We start from the raw sequence: 19,885 nt of genomic DNA on the forward strand, positions 1-19,885 counted from the left end.
GCGCCAGTTGTGAAAAACCATTAGCCAGTTCCCTAGACTCAGAAATCTAGAGTAATTTTTTTTTATTTTGGTTTGCCTTAGAACAGAACCACCAGTGTGGGAGGGGAGAGTTCCGTGACAGGATTTAGGAAGCAGGCTCAGAAGGGAAGTTCATATGGAGGAGAGTGATGCTCTGTTCTAACAGTGAAGAGAGTAGGAACTGGAGGCAACAGAAGACAATTACCTCCTACTTGCTGCCTTGGTTCCAAGTAGGTCTGAGATTCCAAGGCGTCATCAGGAGGGCTTCAGTCTTTTCTTTGTTCAGAGTAGGACGAGTCTGAGAATGGTGGAGGTGGGGGAAGTAGATCCTCTAGTCTTGCCCTATTCTGCATCCAGCTCCTAGATGCTGTGGGAACAAAGCAGGACTTAATGAAGGCCAAAATGAAGTCCCTTTTGCTATAATCCTTTCTACCTCTACCATAGCCTCTTCACACCCTCTGTCCAGTGAGTTATAAGAGATGAAGAGGGAAGATAAGAGAGTTGAAGCAAAGAACAGGACAACTCTTGAGGCTTAGGCAAGGAGACAAAGTCATCTCCACAGTCTGCCAGAGCTTGCCAATCCAAAATGGCAAAGGCCACTTTGGGAGACAGAAGAAGATAGATTCAAGGAATCCCTTATTCCTCACATGGACACTGTGAAGAAGTTATGAGAATAGATCATACAGGCTATTTGTGGGTAACAAAAAAACAGGTCAACCACAACTTCCTGCAGCCTCAATTGTGATTCAATTCACCAAACCAACTGGGGTCTTTTGGATAGAAACCCAGGAAGTTGGGCTGAAAACCTGAAACAAGGGGCTATGGATAGCACTGGGTCTCCCATGTCTAGGAGAGTTGCTACAAGTAGACAGCCTGAAGCATTCCTACAGAACAGGGTAGCTGATTGGACATATTTAGATCCTTATGCCTATCATCACCTATTAACTCATTTCCATATGCTGGAACAAAGTAAATTACTCTGCACTGAAGTCTAAATGCTTACATACATTATCCAGTTTGCAGTGTGCAGAAGATAAGATGTTTACTTTATGCAGACCCATTCTCTTTGGACACCCACCAGTCAGGCGTTGCCATGGGTCATGAATTCTGGCTAATTATATGGGTCACCATTCCCCCTTCTGGATTAAAATATAAACTTGATAACTGAAATTGCAGCAGCCATTGTGTCACCCTGAGGTGAGAGACATATATAAAAAGACAGATAATCATAGATGATAACCTTGATATTGTCATGTTACTGAGCCAATACAAGTAAATACATATGTCAAGATTTCTTATGTGACACAAATACAAGTCTATTTGCTTAAGCCACTACTTTGGGGTTATGTTACTTTCAACCTTAAAGACTTCCTAAATGATACATGGAGTCCAGAATTATTCAAGTGTTGGCTGATGACAAGAGAAAGTATAAAAACCATATGATCATTTCCATAGATGAGAAAAAAAAAATCTGACAAAGTACAACATCCATTCTTGATAAAAACAAAAAACAGAAAAAAACCCTCAAGAAAGTAGGTTTGGAGGGAGCATACCTCAACATAATAAAGGCCATATATGAAAAACCCACAGCTAATATCCTAAATGGGGAACAACCAAGAGCTTTTTCTCTACTGTCAGGAACAAGACAGAGATGTCTGCCTTCACCACTGTTATTTAACTTAGTACTAAAGTCCTAGCCACAGCAATCAGATAGAGAAAAGAAATAAAAGGTATCCAAATTGGCAAGGAAGAAGTAAAGCTTTCACTATTTGCAAATGGCATGATACTATATATCGAAAACCCTAAAGACTCCACCAGAAAACATTAGAACGGATAAATGAATTCAGTAAGGTCGCAGGACACAAAATCAATATATAGAAATCCTTTGCATTTCTATGTACTAGTAGTGAGGTAGCAGAAAGACAAATTAAGAAAATAATCCTATGTACAAATGCATCAAAAATAAGCAAATACCTCAGAATAAATTTAACCAAGGACGTAAAAGACCTATACACTGAAAACTATAAAACAATGATGAAAGAAATTTAAGAACTCACAAGCAAATGGAAAGATATTCCATGTTCATGGATTAGAAGAATAAATATTGTTAAAATGTCCATACTACCCAAAGCGATCTACAGATTCAATGCAATTCCTATAAAAATACCAACATCATTTTTAACAGAACTGGAAACTCTCCAGTTTCCAAAGGAATAAAAGCTGAACCACTTTCTTACACCATACACAAAAACAAACTCAAAATGGATTAAAGATCTAAATGTGAGACCTGAAACCATAAAAATCCTAGAAAAGAGAACAGGCGGTTTTTCACACGTGGCCTTTATTTTCTCTGACATCAGCTATGACATCTTTCTAGATATGTCTCCTGAGGCAAGGGAAACAAAAGCAAACATAAACTATTGGCATTACATTAAAATAAAAGTCTTTTGCATGGCAAAGGAAACAACCAACAAAACTAAAACATAACCTACTGAATAGGAGAAGATAATTTGCAAATGTCCATTAAGAGGTTAGTATCAAAAATATATAAAGAACTTATGTAACTGAACACCAAAAAACCCCAAAGAATCCAAATAAAAATGGGCAGAAGACATGAATAGACGTTTCTCCAAAGACATACAGATGGCCAAGAGACATATGAAAAGATGCTCAACATCATTCATCATCAAGGAAATGCAAATCAAAACTACAATGAGATATCACCTCATACCTGTCAGAATGGCTAAAATCAAAACACAAGAAACAACAAGTTGGTGAGGATATGGAGAAAAAGTAACCCTCTTGCAGTGTTGGTGGGAATGCAAACTGCAGCCACTGTGGAAAAATGTTCCTCAAAAAATTAAAAATAGAATCACGATATGATTCAGTAATCCCACTACTGGCATTTGCAAAAGAATATGATAACACTAATTTGAAAAGATATATGCATCCTTATGTTTATTGCAGCATTATTTACATAGCCAAATCATGGAAGCATCTGAAGTGTCCACAGATGACTGAATGGATAAAGAAGATGTGGTATATATGCATAATGAAAAAGAATGAAATCTTGCCATGTGCAGCAACATGGACACATTTTGAGAATATAATGCTAAGTGAAATAAGTTAGTCAGAGAAAGACAAATACCATATGATTTTACTTGTATGTGGAATTTAAGAAACAAAATAAACGAACAAAGGGATAAAGAGACAAACCAAAAAAAAAAAAAAAAAAAAAAAAAGACTCAACTATAGAGAACAAACTGATAGTTACCACAGGGGAAGTAGATAGGGTGGATGGGTGAAACAGTGAAAGGGTTTAAGAGTACACTTATCATGATGAGCATTGAGTAATGTATAGAACTGTACATTAACTAAACTGGAATTAAAATAAATATTAAAAATAAATAAAGTGTTGGTTGCTGACAATGACTTAAGCCAAAAGCAAAATGACAAATGCATAGCTTTGTCAAATAATTTTTCTGTCAGTCCCTACTCAGACTTTTGAAGTAGCAGAGCACAGGGAGCAAGTTGGCTAGAACTCATAAATGGAATTTAAAAAAAAAAGGATAAACAAAAAGCAGATCAGAACTATAAATACAGAGACAAACTGATGGTTGCCAGATTGGAGGAGGGTGGGAGGTGGGGGTAGGGCAAAATGAGTGAAGGGGAGAGAGAAATATAGGCCTTCTATTATGGAATGATAAAGTCACAGCAGTAAAAAAGCAGAACATAAAGAACAGTCAATGATATTGTCATAGCTATGTAATGGGACGGATAGTAGTTATACTTGTGGTGAACACAGCATAATGCATAAACTTGTCAAACCACTCAGTTTTACACCTGAAATGAATGTAACATTGTGTATCAACTGTACTTAAATAAAAAGAAAAAAAGAAAAAGAAAAAAAGAAAGTTGGCTAGAGAAAAGGTATTAGGAAGTTGAACTTTCATTTGCATATCAGTGTACCCTGGCAAAGGCTTGTCTATAGAGGATCTTGGAGATAATGTTCCAACATTCATTTTACCTCAGTAAATTAGTGTAAGCCAATTATGATAAGACTATGCCCCCTTTTAATTGGCTAATTGGGGGATGAGTAGACCAAAGCCAATATGGATCAAGGACCTACTGGAGTTCCCGGGAAAAAGGGCTAGTTTCAGTCTCCTGCTAGAAATAATCAAAGAAGATTATTCTAGTATATTATTCTAGTGGCCATATTATGACCATGAGAGTAACCAGTTTTAGCAGGAAGCCAACTCTGTGGCAGCAGAGAATTGGGGTCCCTAATGACATCTCTAAGCTGCTAAATCAATTGGCCCTGGAGTCTACCCGACTTTTAGAATTCCTAATATGTGAAATAAATGTCTTTGGTGTTCAGACCAATCTAAAGCAGCCCTTCTGTTACTTATGACTGGGGGTATTCTATCTGACATGGAATTTGGTCCCTGAAACTGATGTGCTACAAATCTCAGACCCTAAAATGTGATGTGGAATTTGCTGAATGGAGAAAAGTGGGACCAGTAACAAAGGGCACTATGCTATTATTCCTAGTTGAAAGGTTCTAGAAACTTGCTTGAGAAACAGTTACTAAAACTATTTCACCTGGGGGACAGATATATGCCACTAAAGCTGTAGTATTTGAGGAAATGATGGGAAAAATCAAGAAGATCAGCTGCTTCTTGCTGCCTATGGAACTAAAGGTGGTTCATCTGACAGCAGAAAAGAAGAGAATACACATCTTTTCCAAGAGAGACCTTTTATGTCTATAATCCATATTCTAAGTTTTTTGAGAGTCCAATAATTTTGACCCTTGCATGCTGAAAACAAACAGACAAACCAAAAAACAAACAAACAAGCAAACAAAACCACCCAAGTGTTTTCTCCCAAGAGGGAGGAAGAGGAGTGGAGTGTAAATATCCATAGACAAGGTTTGAGAGGCTCCCAGAAACTCTAACCAGGACGATTGGTGAAGATCAGCTTCCTTGCTGAAGCCAATCCATAAAGACTGGGAGAGGTGGTTGTTTCTTCAAATGTGCAGACACCAATGCAAAGCTACAAGGAACATAAAGATTCAGGGAAATATGACACAATCAAAAGAACAAAATAAACCAACCTTAAAGAAATGGGTATCTATGTATTTACTGATAAAGAATTCAAAACAATCATCTTAAATAAGTTCAGTGAGCCACAAAAGAACACAGATAACTAAATGAAATTAGAAAACCAATATATGAAAAAAAAAAGAAACTAATAAAGAAATGGAAATTATAAAAAAGAACCAAACAAATTCTGGAGCTCAAGAATTTAATAATTGAACTGAAAAATTCAATAGAGAACTTAAACATTTAACTTGACCAGGCAAAAGAAAGAACCGGCGAACTTGAGGACAAGTCACTTGAGATTATTTAGTCAGAGGCACAAAAAATAAAAATAATGAGAAAGCGTGTAAGAAACCCTCAGGGAATTATGGGACATCATCAAATGTACTAATATGCACATTAAAGAAGGAGAGAGAAATAGGGACAGAAAGCTTATTTAAAGAAATAATAAAGGAATTTATTTCAACACAATAAAGACCATCTATGATAAGTGATAGCTAACATCATACTAGTGAACAATTAAAAGCTTTTCCTCTAAGGTCAGTAACAAGAAAAGGATGCCCATTCTTGCCACATCTATTCAGCACAGTACTAAAAGTCCTAGTTAGGGAAATTAGGCAAGAAAAAGAAGTAAAAGGCATTTGAGTAAGAAAAAAAGATTTAAAATTGTCTCTCTTTGCAGATGACATGATCTTATAGGCAGAAAACCCTAAAGTGTATACACACACACACACACACACACACACACACACACACACACGTTAAACTAATAAGCAAAATCAGTAAAGTTGTGGGATACAAAATTAACATATAAAAATCAGATGTGTTTCTATAACTATCAATGAGCTATTTGAAAAAGAAATTAAGAAAACAATTTTATTTACAATTGTATGAAAAAGAATTACTTAGGAATAAACTTAACCAAAGAGGTGAAAGACTTACACACTGAAAACTACAAAACACTGGTAAAAGAAATTAAAGAAGACAAAAATAAATGGAAACGTGCCAATCACAGATGGGAAGATAATATTATTTAATATCCATACCACCCAAAGAAATCTATAGATTCCATGTTATCCTCCTCAAAATTCCAATGACATTTTTTATATTAAAAACATTTTTTTAAATGTTTCCTTATTATTTTTTTAGAGAAAGAGACAGAGCATGACCAGAGGAGGGGCAGAGAGAGAGGGAGGCACAGAATCTGAAGCAGGCTCCAGGCTCCGAGCAGTCAGCATAGAGCCCAATGCAGGGCTTGAACCCATGAACCATGAGATCATGATCTGAGCTGAAGCTGGACACTTAACTGACTGAGCCACCTAGGTGCCCTGACATTTTTTACATTTTTACAGAAATAGAAAAAAATATCCTAAAACTCATTTGGAACGATGGAGGTTCCCAAATAGCCAACACAATCTTGAGAAAGAAAAACAAAGCTGAAGCCATTATACTTCTTGATTTCAAAATATATTACAAATCTACAGCAATTAAAACAGTATGATGCTGGTATAAAGACAGACATATAGACCAATGGAACAGAATAGAGGGCCTGGGAATAAACGAATGCATATATAGTCAGTTAATTTTCAGCAAAAATGCCAATAATACACAATGGGGAAAGTACAATCTTTTTTAACAAACTGTGTAGGGAAAACTGGATATCCACATGGAAAAGAATAAAATTAGACCCTTATCTTATGCCATACACAAAAATCAATTCTAAATGGCTTAAAGACTTAAATGTAAGACATGAAACTGCAGGAGTACCTGGGTGGCTGAGTCAGTTAGGCTTCCAACTCTTGATTTTGGCTCAGGTCATAATCTCACAGTTCGTGAGTTCAAGCCCTGTGTCGGGCTCTGTGCTGACAGCTCAGAGCCTGCTTGGGATTCTCTCTTTCCCTCTCTCTTTGCCCCTCCCCAACTTGTGCACATGTTCTCTCTCTCAAAATAAATACAAAAAGTTTAAGCAAAAGACATGAAACTGTAAAGTTCCTAGTAGAAAACATAAGGGAAAATCTTGACATTGGTCTTAGCAATGATTTCTTGGATATGATACCAATAGCACAGTCAACAAAAGCAAAAATCCACAAGTAGAACTACATCAAAACTAAACAACATTTGCACAACAAAGAACAGTAAACAGAATAAAAGGCAATCCACAGAATGGGAGAAAATATTTGCAAACCATATATCTGATAAGGGAAATACATTAAAGAACTGCTATAACTCAATTGCTGAAATCAACATTAAATTACCTAATTAAGAAATGAGCAAGGGCTTGAATAGACATTTTTCCAGAGAAGACATACAAATGACAACATATATGTGAAAAGAAGCTCAACATCACTTATTATTAGGGAAATGCAAATCAAAACTACAATGAGATATCACCTCACACTTGCTAGAATGGCTTTTTTTAAATCTAAAAGATAACAAGTATTGGTAAGAATGTGGAAAAATTGGAACACTCTACACTGTTGGTGGAAATGTAAAATGGTGCAGCAGCTATGGAAAAGAATATGGTGGTTCATTAGAAAATTAAAAATTGAACTATCATATGAACTAGCAATTCCACTTCTGGGTATAGTCAAAAGAATTGAAATCAGGATCTCAAAGAGATATATGTATTCTTATGTTCACTGCAGCATTATTCACAATAGCCAAGATATGGAAACAACCTAAATATCCATCAATGAATGAATGAAGAAAATATGATATATATATATTTCAGAGTATTATTCAGCCTTAAAAAAGAAGGATATCCGCCATATGCAATAACATGGACAAACTTGGAGGACATTTTGCTAATTGAAATAAGTCCATCACAGAGAGGTAAATACTGCATTATTCCACTTATGTGAGGTATCTAAAATAGTTCAACTTATAGAAACCAAGAGTAGAATGGTGGTTGCCTGGGTCTAGGGGAGCAGGGGAAATGGAAAGCTGTTGTTGAATTAGTATAGCATTTCATACGTGCAAGATGAATAGGTTCTAGGGATCTGCTGTAAGATATAGTGCCCACTGTTAACAATATGATTAATATGATTAATATGATTAATAATATGATTAATATATGATATTGTATGCTCAAATTGTTAACAGGGCATATCTCATATTAAGTGTTATTACTACAAAAAGCAGGGAGAGTACAAAGATAGATACGTTTATTACCTTAATTGTGGTAATAGTTTCATGGGTATGCCTATGTCCAAACTCATCAAATTTTGTACATTAAATATATGCATTTTTTGGTGTACCAATTATACCTCAATAAAGTTGTGGGGGAAAACAGTTTATAAAGTCTAAAAGCATTTGCATTCTTAGAAATTAGGTTAGAAATTAGATATGGTTGAGCTATCTCTTTAGTGTGGTCAATCATAAAATGTGGGAAAAATTTCCAACTTAATGAAGTGCCTATCCATGAAATAATATTTTATTCACACACATATTACTGACAGAATTAAGATATAATGGTTGTTTCTATGACTGCTCATTCATAGACTATCTAAATCTCTCTTGTATACCGTGGATTTGTGGTTTTATCTTTGTTTTCCCATTGTAGATTTCATACTGACTTAAAACAGGAAAGAGTTACTTTTTCTCAGAAAGTGATTCTCTCAGAGGATGAACATTTGAATAGAAGCAATTGGGAACAATTGAGTAGGGGGAATCCAAGCACACTGATGCCAATTCTCCCTGCAAGCTTTCTTATTGTCTATCTGGAGACACAAAAGAAATATCTTGTTTGATAACTTTGATTGAATAGTAAATTTGGAGACAGTGGGAGGTCAACCATTTCCCACTAACTTAATTTAATAAATTTAATATAATGCCTACTTATTATTTATTACTTGGATAGAAATTTTAAGCTTGCTATATATTGTCAAGCAAACACTGAAAGCCAGTAGAATGGTTATGGGGTGGATATTTGAAAGAATGTTAAAGATTTTAGTATGCTATATTCTTCCAAAATTCTACAAAAACTGCAGATACTCACAGGTAAAAGTAGATGATAAAAAGATTGGTTTGCCTCTATTTGATAAAATGGAGATAACGCTTCAACCCAGAAATACACTATTCCACAGAAAAGGGAAGGTAGAAAATGAGATTTCTCTCCGCAGTTATCATTCTTTTGTGTGATTGAAAGCGCAAACTTCAGTCCACATAACTCAGGCAATATGAAAATAGGTGTCTCTCAGTCATGTTAACACAACCTTCAATTAATAAACATTATGTCCTTTCATCCATGAATCTACTCATACCATCCTGGCATTCATGTTTTACAAAATTAAAGATGTTTGTAATGTTATTTAAATTGTAAACTACATGAATCCAAGAAGGAACATGTATGAAAAAATAAGCCCAAGAAGAAATATGACAAATGGGGTGACTAAGTTTTTCTTTGATTGTTATCTGCTCAGTGGGGCAGAAGCAATAGTCTTTCACTCAGCTATCTAAGACAACTCTTCAGTTCTTTTTGGCCAGAAAATTAGCAATATGTAGATTAATAGAAAGTTCAATGTTAGGGAATGAACTACATATCACACTAAATGGCTATGGTAACTGTGAAATACAAACTTTATCTATCCCAGTTTAAATACACATCATAATTCTCTCAAAATATATAGCATAATCACAAAGAGAACATCATAAAAGCATGTCATTTAACTATGAATAGTAGTATTAAGACGGAAAAGTTTCATGGAAAGGTCAACTTTTCACTTCAAATTATATATAAATATAAAAAAAAATCAGGGAAAGGAGTTAATATGGTGGAGCAGCATGGAGACCCTGAGCTTGTCTTGTCCCTGAAAAGCAGCTAGATCAGCACCAAACCATTTTGAACACCTAAGAAATTGATCTGAGAATTAACACAACAATCTGAATAACTTGGGCCCCAGAACTTTCCAGGTACATGGTGCAGAGAGGTGAACTGGATGAGAAAAAAGCCACAAAGGGTACGGTGCTATTTTTTGGAGAGAGACAGAGAGAGAAAGGGGGAGAGTGCAGCACAATGGGATCGTGCAAGAAAAGCACTCCCCCAAAAGTAGCTGGAGAGAAAGAGTGAAAACACTCACAAGGGACTGAACAAGAAATTTCTTCCCCCAAACCATTGACAGGCAGAAAGGAGAGGGTTTTAATACCATCAGGATTCTATAAACAGTGGAGTGCAGAGTCTGACGTTTTGGAGCTCGGTGTCTGGCAGTGTTCTGGTGAGGAAGCAGGGTAAATTCCCCAGAGCTGGCAGCAGTGTCTGAGGGATCCATGTGCCACACAGGGAAAAGTGGTTCCCCTGCTTGGAGTGCATTTTGTACAGGCCATAAAGCCTTCCCACAGGCAAGGGTCCCAGGTGGACCCCAGAGAGCAGCCACATTTGCTGGTATTGGGACAAAGACACGAGAGGGTGGTGAAACCTGGAGCTGGCTATGTTGTGATTTGCCATAATCTCTGAACATCTGACATTGCACGATCACACAAACATTTTCTGGGGCAAGCCAGCACCTGGCTATTGCTCAGCAAGACCCTCCCCCAGAGAGTTGGTGCAGGTCCAAGTCTCAGGGATCTCTGAAGCATGGGGTTTTGAACACAAACCCATCTGAGATAAAACTCTGGAGGGAGGTGCTGCCTGGTAGGTGGACAGCTTGGACACGGACAGGGTAGAGGCGAGGAGTGGATGGAGGCTTGAGACAAAGGAGTGGGGCTTGATCGCAGGTTGTTGAGTGCACCAAATTCCTATAACAGAGACTAGGGAGCTGGGTGAAGCCATTTCCACCTCTCCCCACATATGAGCATGTTCGTGCACGGACATGCGCAACACAATAATCCACCCCAGTGAGCTAAGCTAAGCAGCACCACCTAGGGGAGAATGGAGCCATTACACCAAGCCCCACCCAACTGCACCCTAGAAGGACATCCCCTAGAAGACCAGCACAAGTCACTCCACCTGCTTAGTGTAAGGCTTCATAGTTTCACTTCTAGAGGAAACTGGATGTAACTTCATTCAGGTTTCACTCTGTTTGCTGGGTTATTTATTTGTTTTCTTTGCTTCTATTTTTAAATTGTTTTCTTTTTCTTTCTTCTCTTCCTCTTTCTCAGATACAGAAAGAGAAAAATTTATTTTAGTTTTTTTTTTTACTTTTACTTTATTTTTAAATTTTTATTCTATTTCATTTTTTTATTATGTAATATTTTTTAGTTTTTAAATTTTTTCTTACCTTCCCCCCCTTTCTGCTCTATTCTATCAAGCTTCTTTCGACATGCTGACCAAGACACACCTAAGATCTAGCGTCCTTTATTTGATTTTTTTGATTTGTTTTTAAGTCCTTATTTTTTATTTTATTTTTTTCTTCCTCCAAAATGACAAAATGAAGGAATTCACCCCAAAAAGAACAGGAAGAAATGACAGCCAGGGGCTTAATAAACACAGATATAAGCAAGATATTTGAACTAGAATTTAGAACCATATTACCAGGAATATTAGCTAGGGTTGAAAAAACCATAGAATCCCTTTCAGTGGAGATAAAAAAATAAAATCTAGTCAGGATGAAATTAAAAATGCTATAAACTACACACAATCTCAAATAGGTTTCACGAAGGCAAGGATGGATGAAGCAGAGCAGTGAATCAGTGATATAGATGGTAAAATTATGGAGAATAATAAAGCAGAAAAAAGGAGGGAAACAAAGGAAAAAGATGACGATACAAGACTCAGAGAACTCAGTGATTTATTAAAAAGGAATAACAACTGAATCATAGAGGAGTCCCAGAAGATGAAGAGAGAGAAAGAAGGGCAGAAGGTTGATGTGAGCAAACTATGTTGGAAAACCTTCCTAATCTGGGGAAGGACACAGACATCAAAATCCAGGAAGTACAGAGAACTCCCACTATATTCAACAAAAACTGACCATCACCAAGGCATATCATAGTCAAATTCATAAAATACACAGACAAGGAAAGAATTATAAAAGCAGCAAGGAAAAAAAGTCATTAACCAATAAGGGAAGAGAGATCAGGTTCGCGGCAGACCTATCCACAGAAACATGGAAGGCCAGAAAGGAGTGGCAAGATATAGCCAACATGCTGAATTGGAAAAATATGCAGTCCAGAATTCTTTATCCAGCAAGACTGTCACTTAAAACAGAAGGAGAGATAAAGAGTTTCCCAGATAAACAAAAACCAAAGGAGTTTTGGCCACTAAACCAGCTCTTCAAAAAATTTTAAGGGAGACTATCTGGCAAAAAGACAGAACAAAACAAAACAAAAAAAGACCAAAAGCAAAAAGATTAGAGAGGACCAGAGAACATCACCAGAAACACAAAGTCTATGGGCAACATAATGGCACTAAATTCATACTTTCAGTACTCACTCTAAATGTCAATGGACTAGGGGTGTGTGGGTGGCTCAGTCAGTTAAGCATCTGACTCTTGATCTCGGCTCAGGTCATGATCTCACAGTTTTGTGAGTTCCAGCCCCACATCGGGCTCTGTGCTGACAGTGTGGAGTCTGCTTGAGATTCTCTTTCTCTTCTTACTTCTCTGCCACTTCCTCACTCATGCTGTCTCTCTCTCAAAATAAAAAAAAACCATTAAAAATTAAAAAAAAAATGTCAATGGACTAAATGCTCCAATCAAAAGACACAGGGTATCCCAATGGATAAGAAAATAAGACACATCTATATGCTGCTTACAAGAGACTCATTTTACACCTAAAGACACCTTCAGTTTGAAAGTAAGGGGATGGAGAGCCAACTATCATGCTATGGTCATCAAAAGGAAGCTGGAGTAGCCATACCAATATTAAACTAGATTAAAAAAAATTTTTAATGCTTATTTATTTTTGAGAGAGAGACAGACAGCGAGTGGGGAAGGGGCAGAGAGAGGGAGACACAGAATCGGAAGCAGGTTCCAGGCTCCAAGCTGTCAGTACAGAGACCGACGTGGGGCTCAAACTCATGAACCATAAGATCATGACCTGAGTCATGCCTCTTAACCTACTGAGCCACCCAGGTGCTCCTAAACTAGATTTTGGAATAAATACGGTAACAAGAGATGAAAAGGGGCATTGCACCATAATTAAGGGGCCTATCCATCAAGAAGATCTAACAATTGTAAGTATTTATGCCCCCAATGTGAAACACCCAAATATAAAAAATCATTTAATCACAAGCATAAAGAAACTTATTGATAATAATACCATAATAGTAGAGGACTTCAACACCCCACTTAAAGCAATGGACAGATCATCTAAGCAGAAAATCAACAAGGAGACAAGGGCTTTGAATGACACACTGGACTGAATGGACTTAACAGATATATTCAGAATATTTCATCCAAAAGCAGAATACACATTCTTCTGCAGTGGACATGGAACATTTTCCAGAATAGATCACATACTGGGTCACTAATCAGTCCTTAACAAGTACAAAAAGATCAAGATCATACCTAGCATATTTTCAGACCACAACACTATGAAACATGAAATCAACCACAAGAAAAAATTTGGAAATACCATGAATACTTGGAGATTAAATAACATTCTACTAAATAACGGAAGGGGTAATCAAGAAATTAAAGAGGAAGTTAAAAAGTACATGGAAGCCAATGAAAATGAAAGCACAACAATGCAAAACCTCTGAGATGCAGCAAAGGTGGTCATAACAGGGAAATATATAGCAACACAGGCCTTCCTAAAGAAGGAAGAAAAGTCTCAGATATACAATCTAAACTTAGACCTAAAAAATCTGGAAAAAGAACAGGAAATAAATCCCAAAACTAGCAAAAGAAGGGAAATATTAAAGATTAGACCAGAAATCAATGATATAGAAATAAAACAAAATAGTAGAACAGATCAATGAAACCAGGAGCTGATTCTTTGCAAGAATTAAAAAAATTGATAAACCTCTAGCCAGTTTGATCAAAAATTAAAAAAAAAAACAAATAAATACAATCACAAATGAAAGAGGAGAGATCATAATCAACACCACAGAAATACCAACAATAAGAGAATATTATTAGCAATTATATCCCAACAAATAGGGCAATCTGGAAGAAATGGAAAAATTACTAGAAATATATAAACTAGAAAAACTGAAACAGAAAGAAATAGATAATTTGAACAGACCCATAACCAGTAAGAATTAGATCAGTAATCAAAAATCTCCCAACAAACAAGAGTTCAGGGATGGAAGGCTTTCCAGGGGAATTCTACCAAACATTTAAGGAAGAACTAATACCTATTCTTTGGAAGCTGTTCCAAAAAATAGAAATGGAAGGAAAACTTCCAAACTCATTCTATGAGGCCAGCATTACCATGATTGCAAAACCAGATGAAGACTCCACTAAAAAGGAGAACTATAGACTAATTTCCCTGACGAACATGGATGCAAAAATTCTCAACAAGATTCTAGCAAACTGGATCCAATAATACATTAAAAGAATTATTCACCACGATCAAGTAGGATTTATACCTGGGATGCAGGGCTGGTTCAATATCTGCAAATCAATGTGATAAATCACATTAATGAAAGAAAGGATAAGAACTACATGAGCCTTTCAATAGATGCAGAAGAAGCATTTGACAAAATACAGCATCCTTTCTTGATAAAATCCCTCAAGAAAGTAGGGGTAGAAGGATCATTCCTAAAGATTATAAAGGCGATATATGAAAGACCGACAGCTAATATCATCTTCAATGGAGAAAAACTGAAAGCTCTCCCCCTATGGTCAAAAACACAAAAGAGATGTCCATTCTCACCAATGTTATCCAACACAGTGTTGGAAGTCCTAGCCTCAGCAATCAGACAACACAAAGAAATAAAAGGCATCCAAATCAGCAAGAAGAAGGTCAAACTCACTCTTCACAGATGACATGATACTCTACGTGGAAAACCCAAAAAACTCCACCAAAAAATTGCTAGAACTGATACATGAATTCAGCAGAGTCACAGGATACAAAATCAATGTACAGAAATCGGTTGCATCCTGATAGACCAATAATGAAGCAGAAAGAGAAATCAAGGAATCAATCCCATTGACAATTGCACAAAAAACCATAAAATACCTAGGCATAAACCTAACCCAAGAGGTGAAAAAATGTATACACTGAAAACTATAAAAAATTTATGAAAGAAATTGAAGACACACACACAAAAATGGAAAAACATTCCATGCTCATGGATTAGAAGAACAAATATTGTTAAAATGTCAACACTACCCAAAGCAATCTACATATTCAATGCAATCCCTATCAAAATAACACCAGCATTCTTCACAGAGCTAGAGCAAACAGTCCTAAAATTTGTATGGAACAAGAAAAGACCCCAAATAGCCAAAGTAATCCTAAAAAAGAAAACCAAAGTTTAAGGCATCACAATTCCACACTTCAAGCTGTATTACAAGCTGTAATCACCAAAACAGTACGGTATTGGCACAAAAACAGACACATAGATCAATGGAACAGAATAGAGGACCCGGAAGTGGACATACAAACATATGGCCAACTAATCTTTGATAAAGCAGGAAAAGAGTATCCAATGGAAAAAAGACAGTCTCTTCAGCAAATGGTGCTGGGAAAACTGGACAGCGACATGCAGAAGAATGAGCCTGGACCACTTTCTTACACCAAACACAAAAATAAACTCAAAATGGATGAAAGACCTAAACGTAAGACAGGAAGCCATCAAAATCCTATAGAAATATACAGGTAACAACCTCTTTGACCTCAGCTGCAGCAACTTCTTATTTGACAAGTCTCCAGAGGCAAGGAAAACAAAAACAAAAATCAACTATTGGGACTTTATCAAGATAAAAAACTTCTGCACAGTGAAGGAAACAGTCAGCAAAACTAAAAGGCAGCCTATAGAATGGGAGAAGATATTTGCAAGTGACATATCAGATAAAGGGTTAGTATCCAAAATCTACAAAGAATTTATCAAACACCCAAAAAACAAATAATCCAGTGAAGAAATAAGCAAAAGACATGAGTAGACACCTTTCCAAATAAGACACCCAGATGGCTAACAGACAAATGAAAAATTGCTCAACATCACTCATCATCAGGGAAATACAAATCAAAATCACAATGAGATACCAACTCACACCAGTCAGAATGGCTAAAATTAACAATTCAGGCAACAACAGATGTTGGTGAGGATGTGGAGAAAGAGGAACCCTTTTGCACGGCTGGTAGGAATGCAATGGGCAAAACACATAAAATCCCTGCCTTCACAGAGTATATATTAATGTGGGAGGACTCAGACAATTAAAGAATGAATAAGAAATTATGCAGTGTAATTAGAAGGTGACAATAAGCTATAGAGGGGGAAAAAGCAGGGAAGGAAGGTAGCTAGTTCTTCAGAGGTCAATACTAATAAGGTGATCAGAAAAAGTCTTTCAAAGAAAAACATTTGAGCAAAGAATTGAAGAAGGTGAAGGAATAAGTCAAGTGGATATTGGAGTAGACATCATTTCATGCAGAATACCCAATGCAATGGCCCTGAGGCTGTCACATGGTGTTTTGTTCAAGGAGCAGTAAGGAAGCCAGTGTGAATTGGAGGTAAGAGAGAAGAGTAGTGAGAAATCACATTATTGAGGTCAGATGAGAAGGGTCTCGTAAGCCAATAAATGACTTTGGCTTTTACTTTTGGGGAGATAGGAAGCCACTTGAAGATTCTGATAAGCATGACATAAATTGATTTATATTTTAGAATGATCATTCCATCTCCTGTGTGAAAAGAGGCTTTTAGTGGAACAAGAACTGAGGGAAGGAGCACCATTTAAGAAAATTATTGAAATATTAAAACAAATGTTGAACATGCCTTAGATTAGAATGGTAGAGATAGCTATGGTTAGAAGTGCTTGATTAAAGATCAATTCTGAAGCTAGAACCAGTAAGATTTTTTGACAGATTGAATATGGTGTACAAAAGAAAGAAAGAAAACAAAGATGATTGCATAGATTTTTGTTTTGAGCAGTTAGTAGACTATGGAATTCCTAATAATGAGTGACAGGGAAGACCTGTGGAACCACCTTTTCTGGAACCATTGCCACATTTCTATAGTATTTGTTGGTACAGTTATTTATCTTAAATATATTTTTTAAACATTCAAATATACTGAAGGGTTGAAGAATACCATTTTAATTTGCTACTGAAAGAAAAAGCATTACCGCTTCTTCAGTGTTTGGACCTTAATTTGGTGATGATAATTGGCAGCAAGAGTAGTGATTGAATGCCATGCGGTATCTTTTACTATTTAAATGAAAATTAAAAATTTTAATCTATTGATTTCATTCTTAATTGTAATAATACAGTTGTTTTATATATGCTGGTTATATATGCAATTCTTAGAGACAGATATAGCTTCATATGGGGACATTACTTCAGTACAGCCACAAACCAAAAGCATACTGCATGTGTTTCAACCACAATTATGAAACCTGCAAAACAAAGTAACAACTTTGAGATATAATCTACACACCATAAATGTACAATTCAGTGGTTTTTAGTATATTCATGAACTTAGGAAACTCACTACTATCTAATTTGAGAACATTTTCATCACCCCAAAAAGAAACCCCATACCCACTAGCACTCACTTCCTATTCTCTCTTATCCCAAAACCCTGAAATGAATAAATTACTTTCTGCCACGATGGGTTTGCTTTTTCTGGACATTTTATATAAACAGAATCATACAATCAGCTTCTTGAAATTTGCATTATGTTTTCAAGTTTCACCCATGGCAGAATATATCAGTACTTCAGTATTTTTATTGCCAAATAATATTCCATTGTATGGATATGCTACATTTTATCTATCCACTTTCTGGCTATTTTAATTAATGTTGGTGCTAACATTTGTTTATAAGCTTTTCGATGTGTTTTCATTTTCTTGGGCATATATCTAAGAGTGGAACTGCTGGGTCATACAGTACTCCAAGTTTATATATATATATATATATATATGTATATATATATATATATATATTATATATACACACACACACACATACACACACATATATATATATGCATATACATATGTATATATACATATATATGTGTGTGTGTGTGTGTGTGTATATATATATATATATAAACCCAACTACCAAATTCCTTTCCAAAGAAGCTGCACCATTATTTTATATTCTCCCCAGCAATACATTACGGTCCTATTTCTTCACATCCTTGTCAACATTTGCTATTATCTTTTTTATTTTACTTACCTTAATGGGTATGAAGTGGCACCTCATTATGATTTTGGTTTGTTTTTACCTATTAATGATATTGAACATCTTTTCATGTGCTTTTTGGCCATGTGTACATCTTTTTTGGAGAAATGTCTATTCAAATAATTTTTCCATTTTTAAATGAGTGCCTTTTTAATGTTGAGTTACAAGAATTCTTTATACGTTATGAATATAAATCACTTATAAGAATCATGATTTGCAAATATTTTATTCCATTCTGTGGGTTATCTTTTCACTTTCTTTATGGTGTCCTTTGAAGGACAAAAGTTGTAGATTTTAATGAAGTCTCATTTTTTTGTTGATTTTGCTTTTTTTAGTGACATATTAAAGAAACCTTGACTAATTCAAAGCCAAGAATATTTACTTCTATGTTTTATTCTACAAGTTTTGTTATTTTAGGTCTAAAATTCAGTTCTATGATTTATTTTTGGTTAATGTTGGTATATCATATGAAGTAGGGGTCCAACTTCATTCTTTTGCAAATAGATATGCAGTTGTCCCAGCACCAGCTGTTGAAAAGACTATTCTTTGTCCATTGAACTGTCTTGGCACCCTTGCCATAACCAACTGATCATAAATTACAGGGTTTATTTCTAGAGTCTCAATTCTATTCCATTAGTCTATAAGTCTATTCTTAATGACAGTAGAGGTTAGCAAATTGTACACTTACCAATTAACTTAACCACCCACCCTTTGCATTCACAGTTTTATATTGTCTTTCCTACTAAAATGTAAAATTTTGTAGGCTAGGGATAGCTATTTATTTTTGTACTCCCATAGCCCATGATGTTGTTCAACAATGTACCTTAAATATTTTGTAGTAAAAAAAAAAAAAACAAATACCAAATAGGATTGTCTAAAAAGAACATGGCCTAATGTACTTATACAGTGTTGTTAACTGCATATACAGTTGACCCTTAAACAATACTGGTTTGAACTGCACAGGTCCACTTATATAAAGATTTTAAAAATAAATACAGTATTATACTGTAAAGGTACTTTATCTTCCTTATGATTTTCTTAACAACACTGTCTTTTCTTTAGCTTATTTTATTGCAAGAATATGGCATGCAACACATATAGAGTATACATGTTAATGGGCTATTTAAGTTATCAGTAAGGTTTCCAGTCAATAGCAGGCTATTAGTTAAATCTGGGGGCAATCGAAAGTTATACATGGATTTTCAACTGTGCAGGGGTCAGTGCCTCTAACCCCCACATTGTTCAAGGGTCAACTGTAATGAGAAACCCAAAATAACAGTGGCTTAAACAAGATATACTTGCTTCTCTTTTACATAAAAGAAGTCAGGAACTAGGAAATCAGAGTTGATTTGGCAGCTACATAAAATATTCACTATCACAGCTCTCAGCTTTAACATCCCGAGAGTATGGTCCCCTGTCTTTAAGGTCCAGAAGAGTTACTAGAGCTCCAGCCATTATAGCTACATGGCCACACTTCATTGCAAAGGGAAAGTAGGAAACGTGGTCTTTATGAGGAGCAGCAATATATCTAGCTAAAAATC

The 19,885-nt window shown here is 35.8% G+C and overlaps 1 protein-coding gene across 4 annotated transcripts in view; it reads right to left on the reverse strand.

Annotated features, from left to right (window-relative positions):
* Positions 1–45: 45 nt before the first annotated feature.
* Positions 46–19,885, reverse strand: part of ADAD1 (adenosine deaminase domain containing 1) — a 107,583-nt gene continuing 87,743 nt past the window's right edge. For all 4 annotated transcript variants that reach the window (XM_045055901.1, XM_019829003.3, XM_019829001.3 and 1 more), the window contains one exon: positions 46–385. In XM_045055901.1, the coding sequence (XP_044911836.1) occupies positions 285–385 (101 nt within the window). In that variant the 3' untranslated portion in view covers positions 46–284. The remainder of the gene's footprint in view (positions 386–19,885) is intronic.

The sequence above is a fragment of the Felis catus genome, chromosome B1 (assembly GCF_018350175.1).
Source record: "Felis catus isolate Fca126 chromosome B1, F.catus_Fca126_mat1.0, whole genome shotgun sequence".
Lineage (NCBI taxonomy): Eukaryota > Metazoa > Chordata > Mammalia > Carnivora > Felidae > Felis > Felis catus.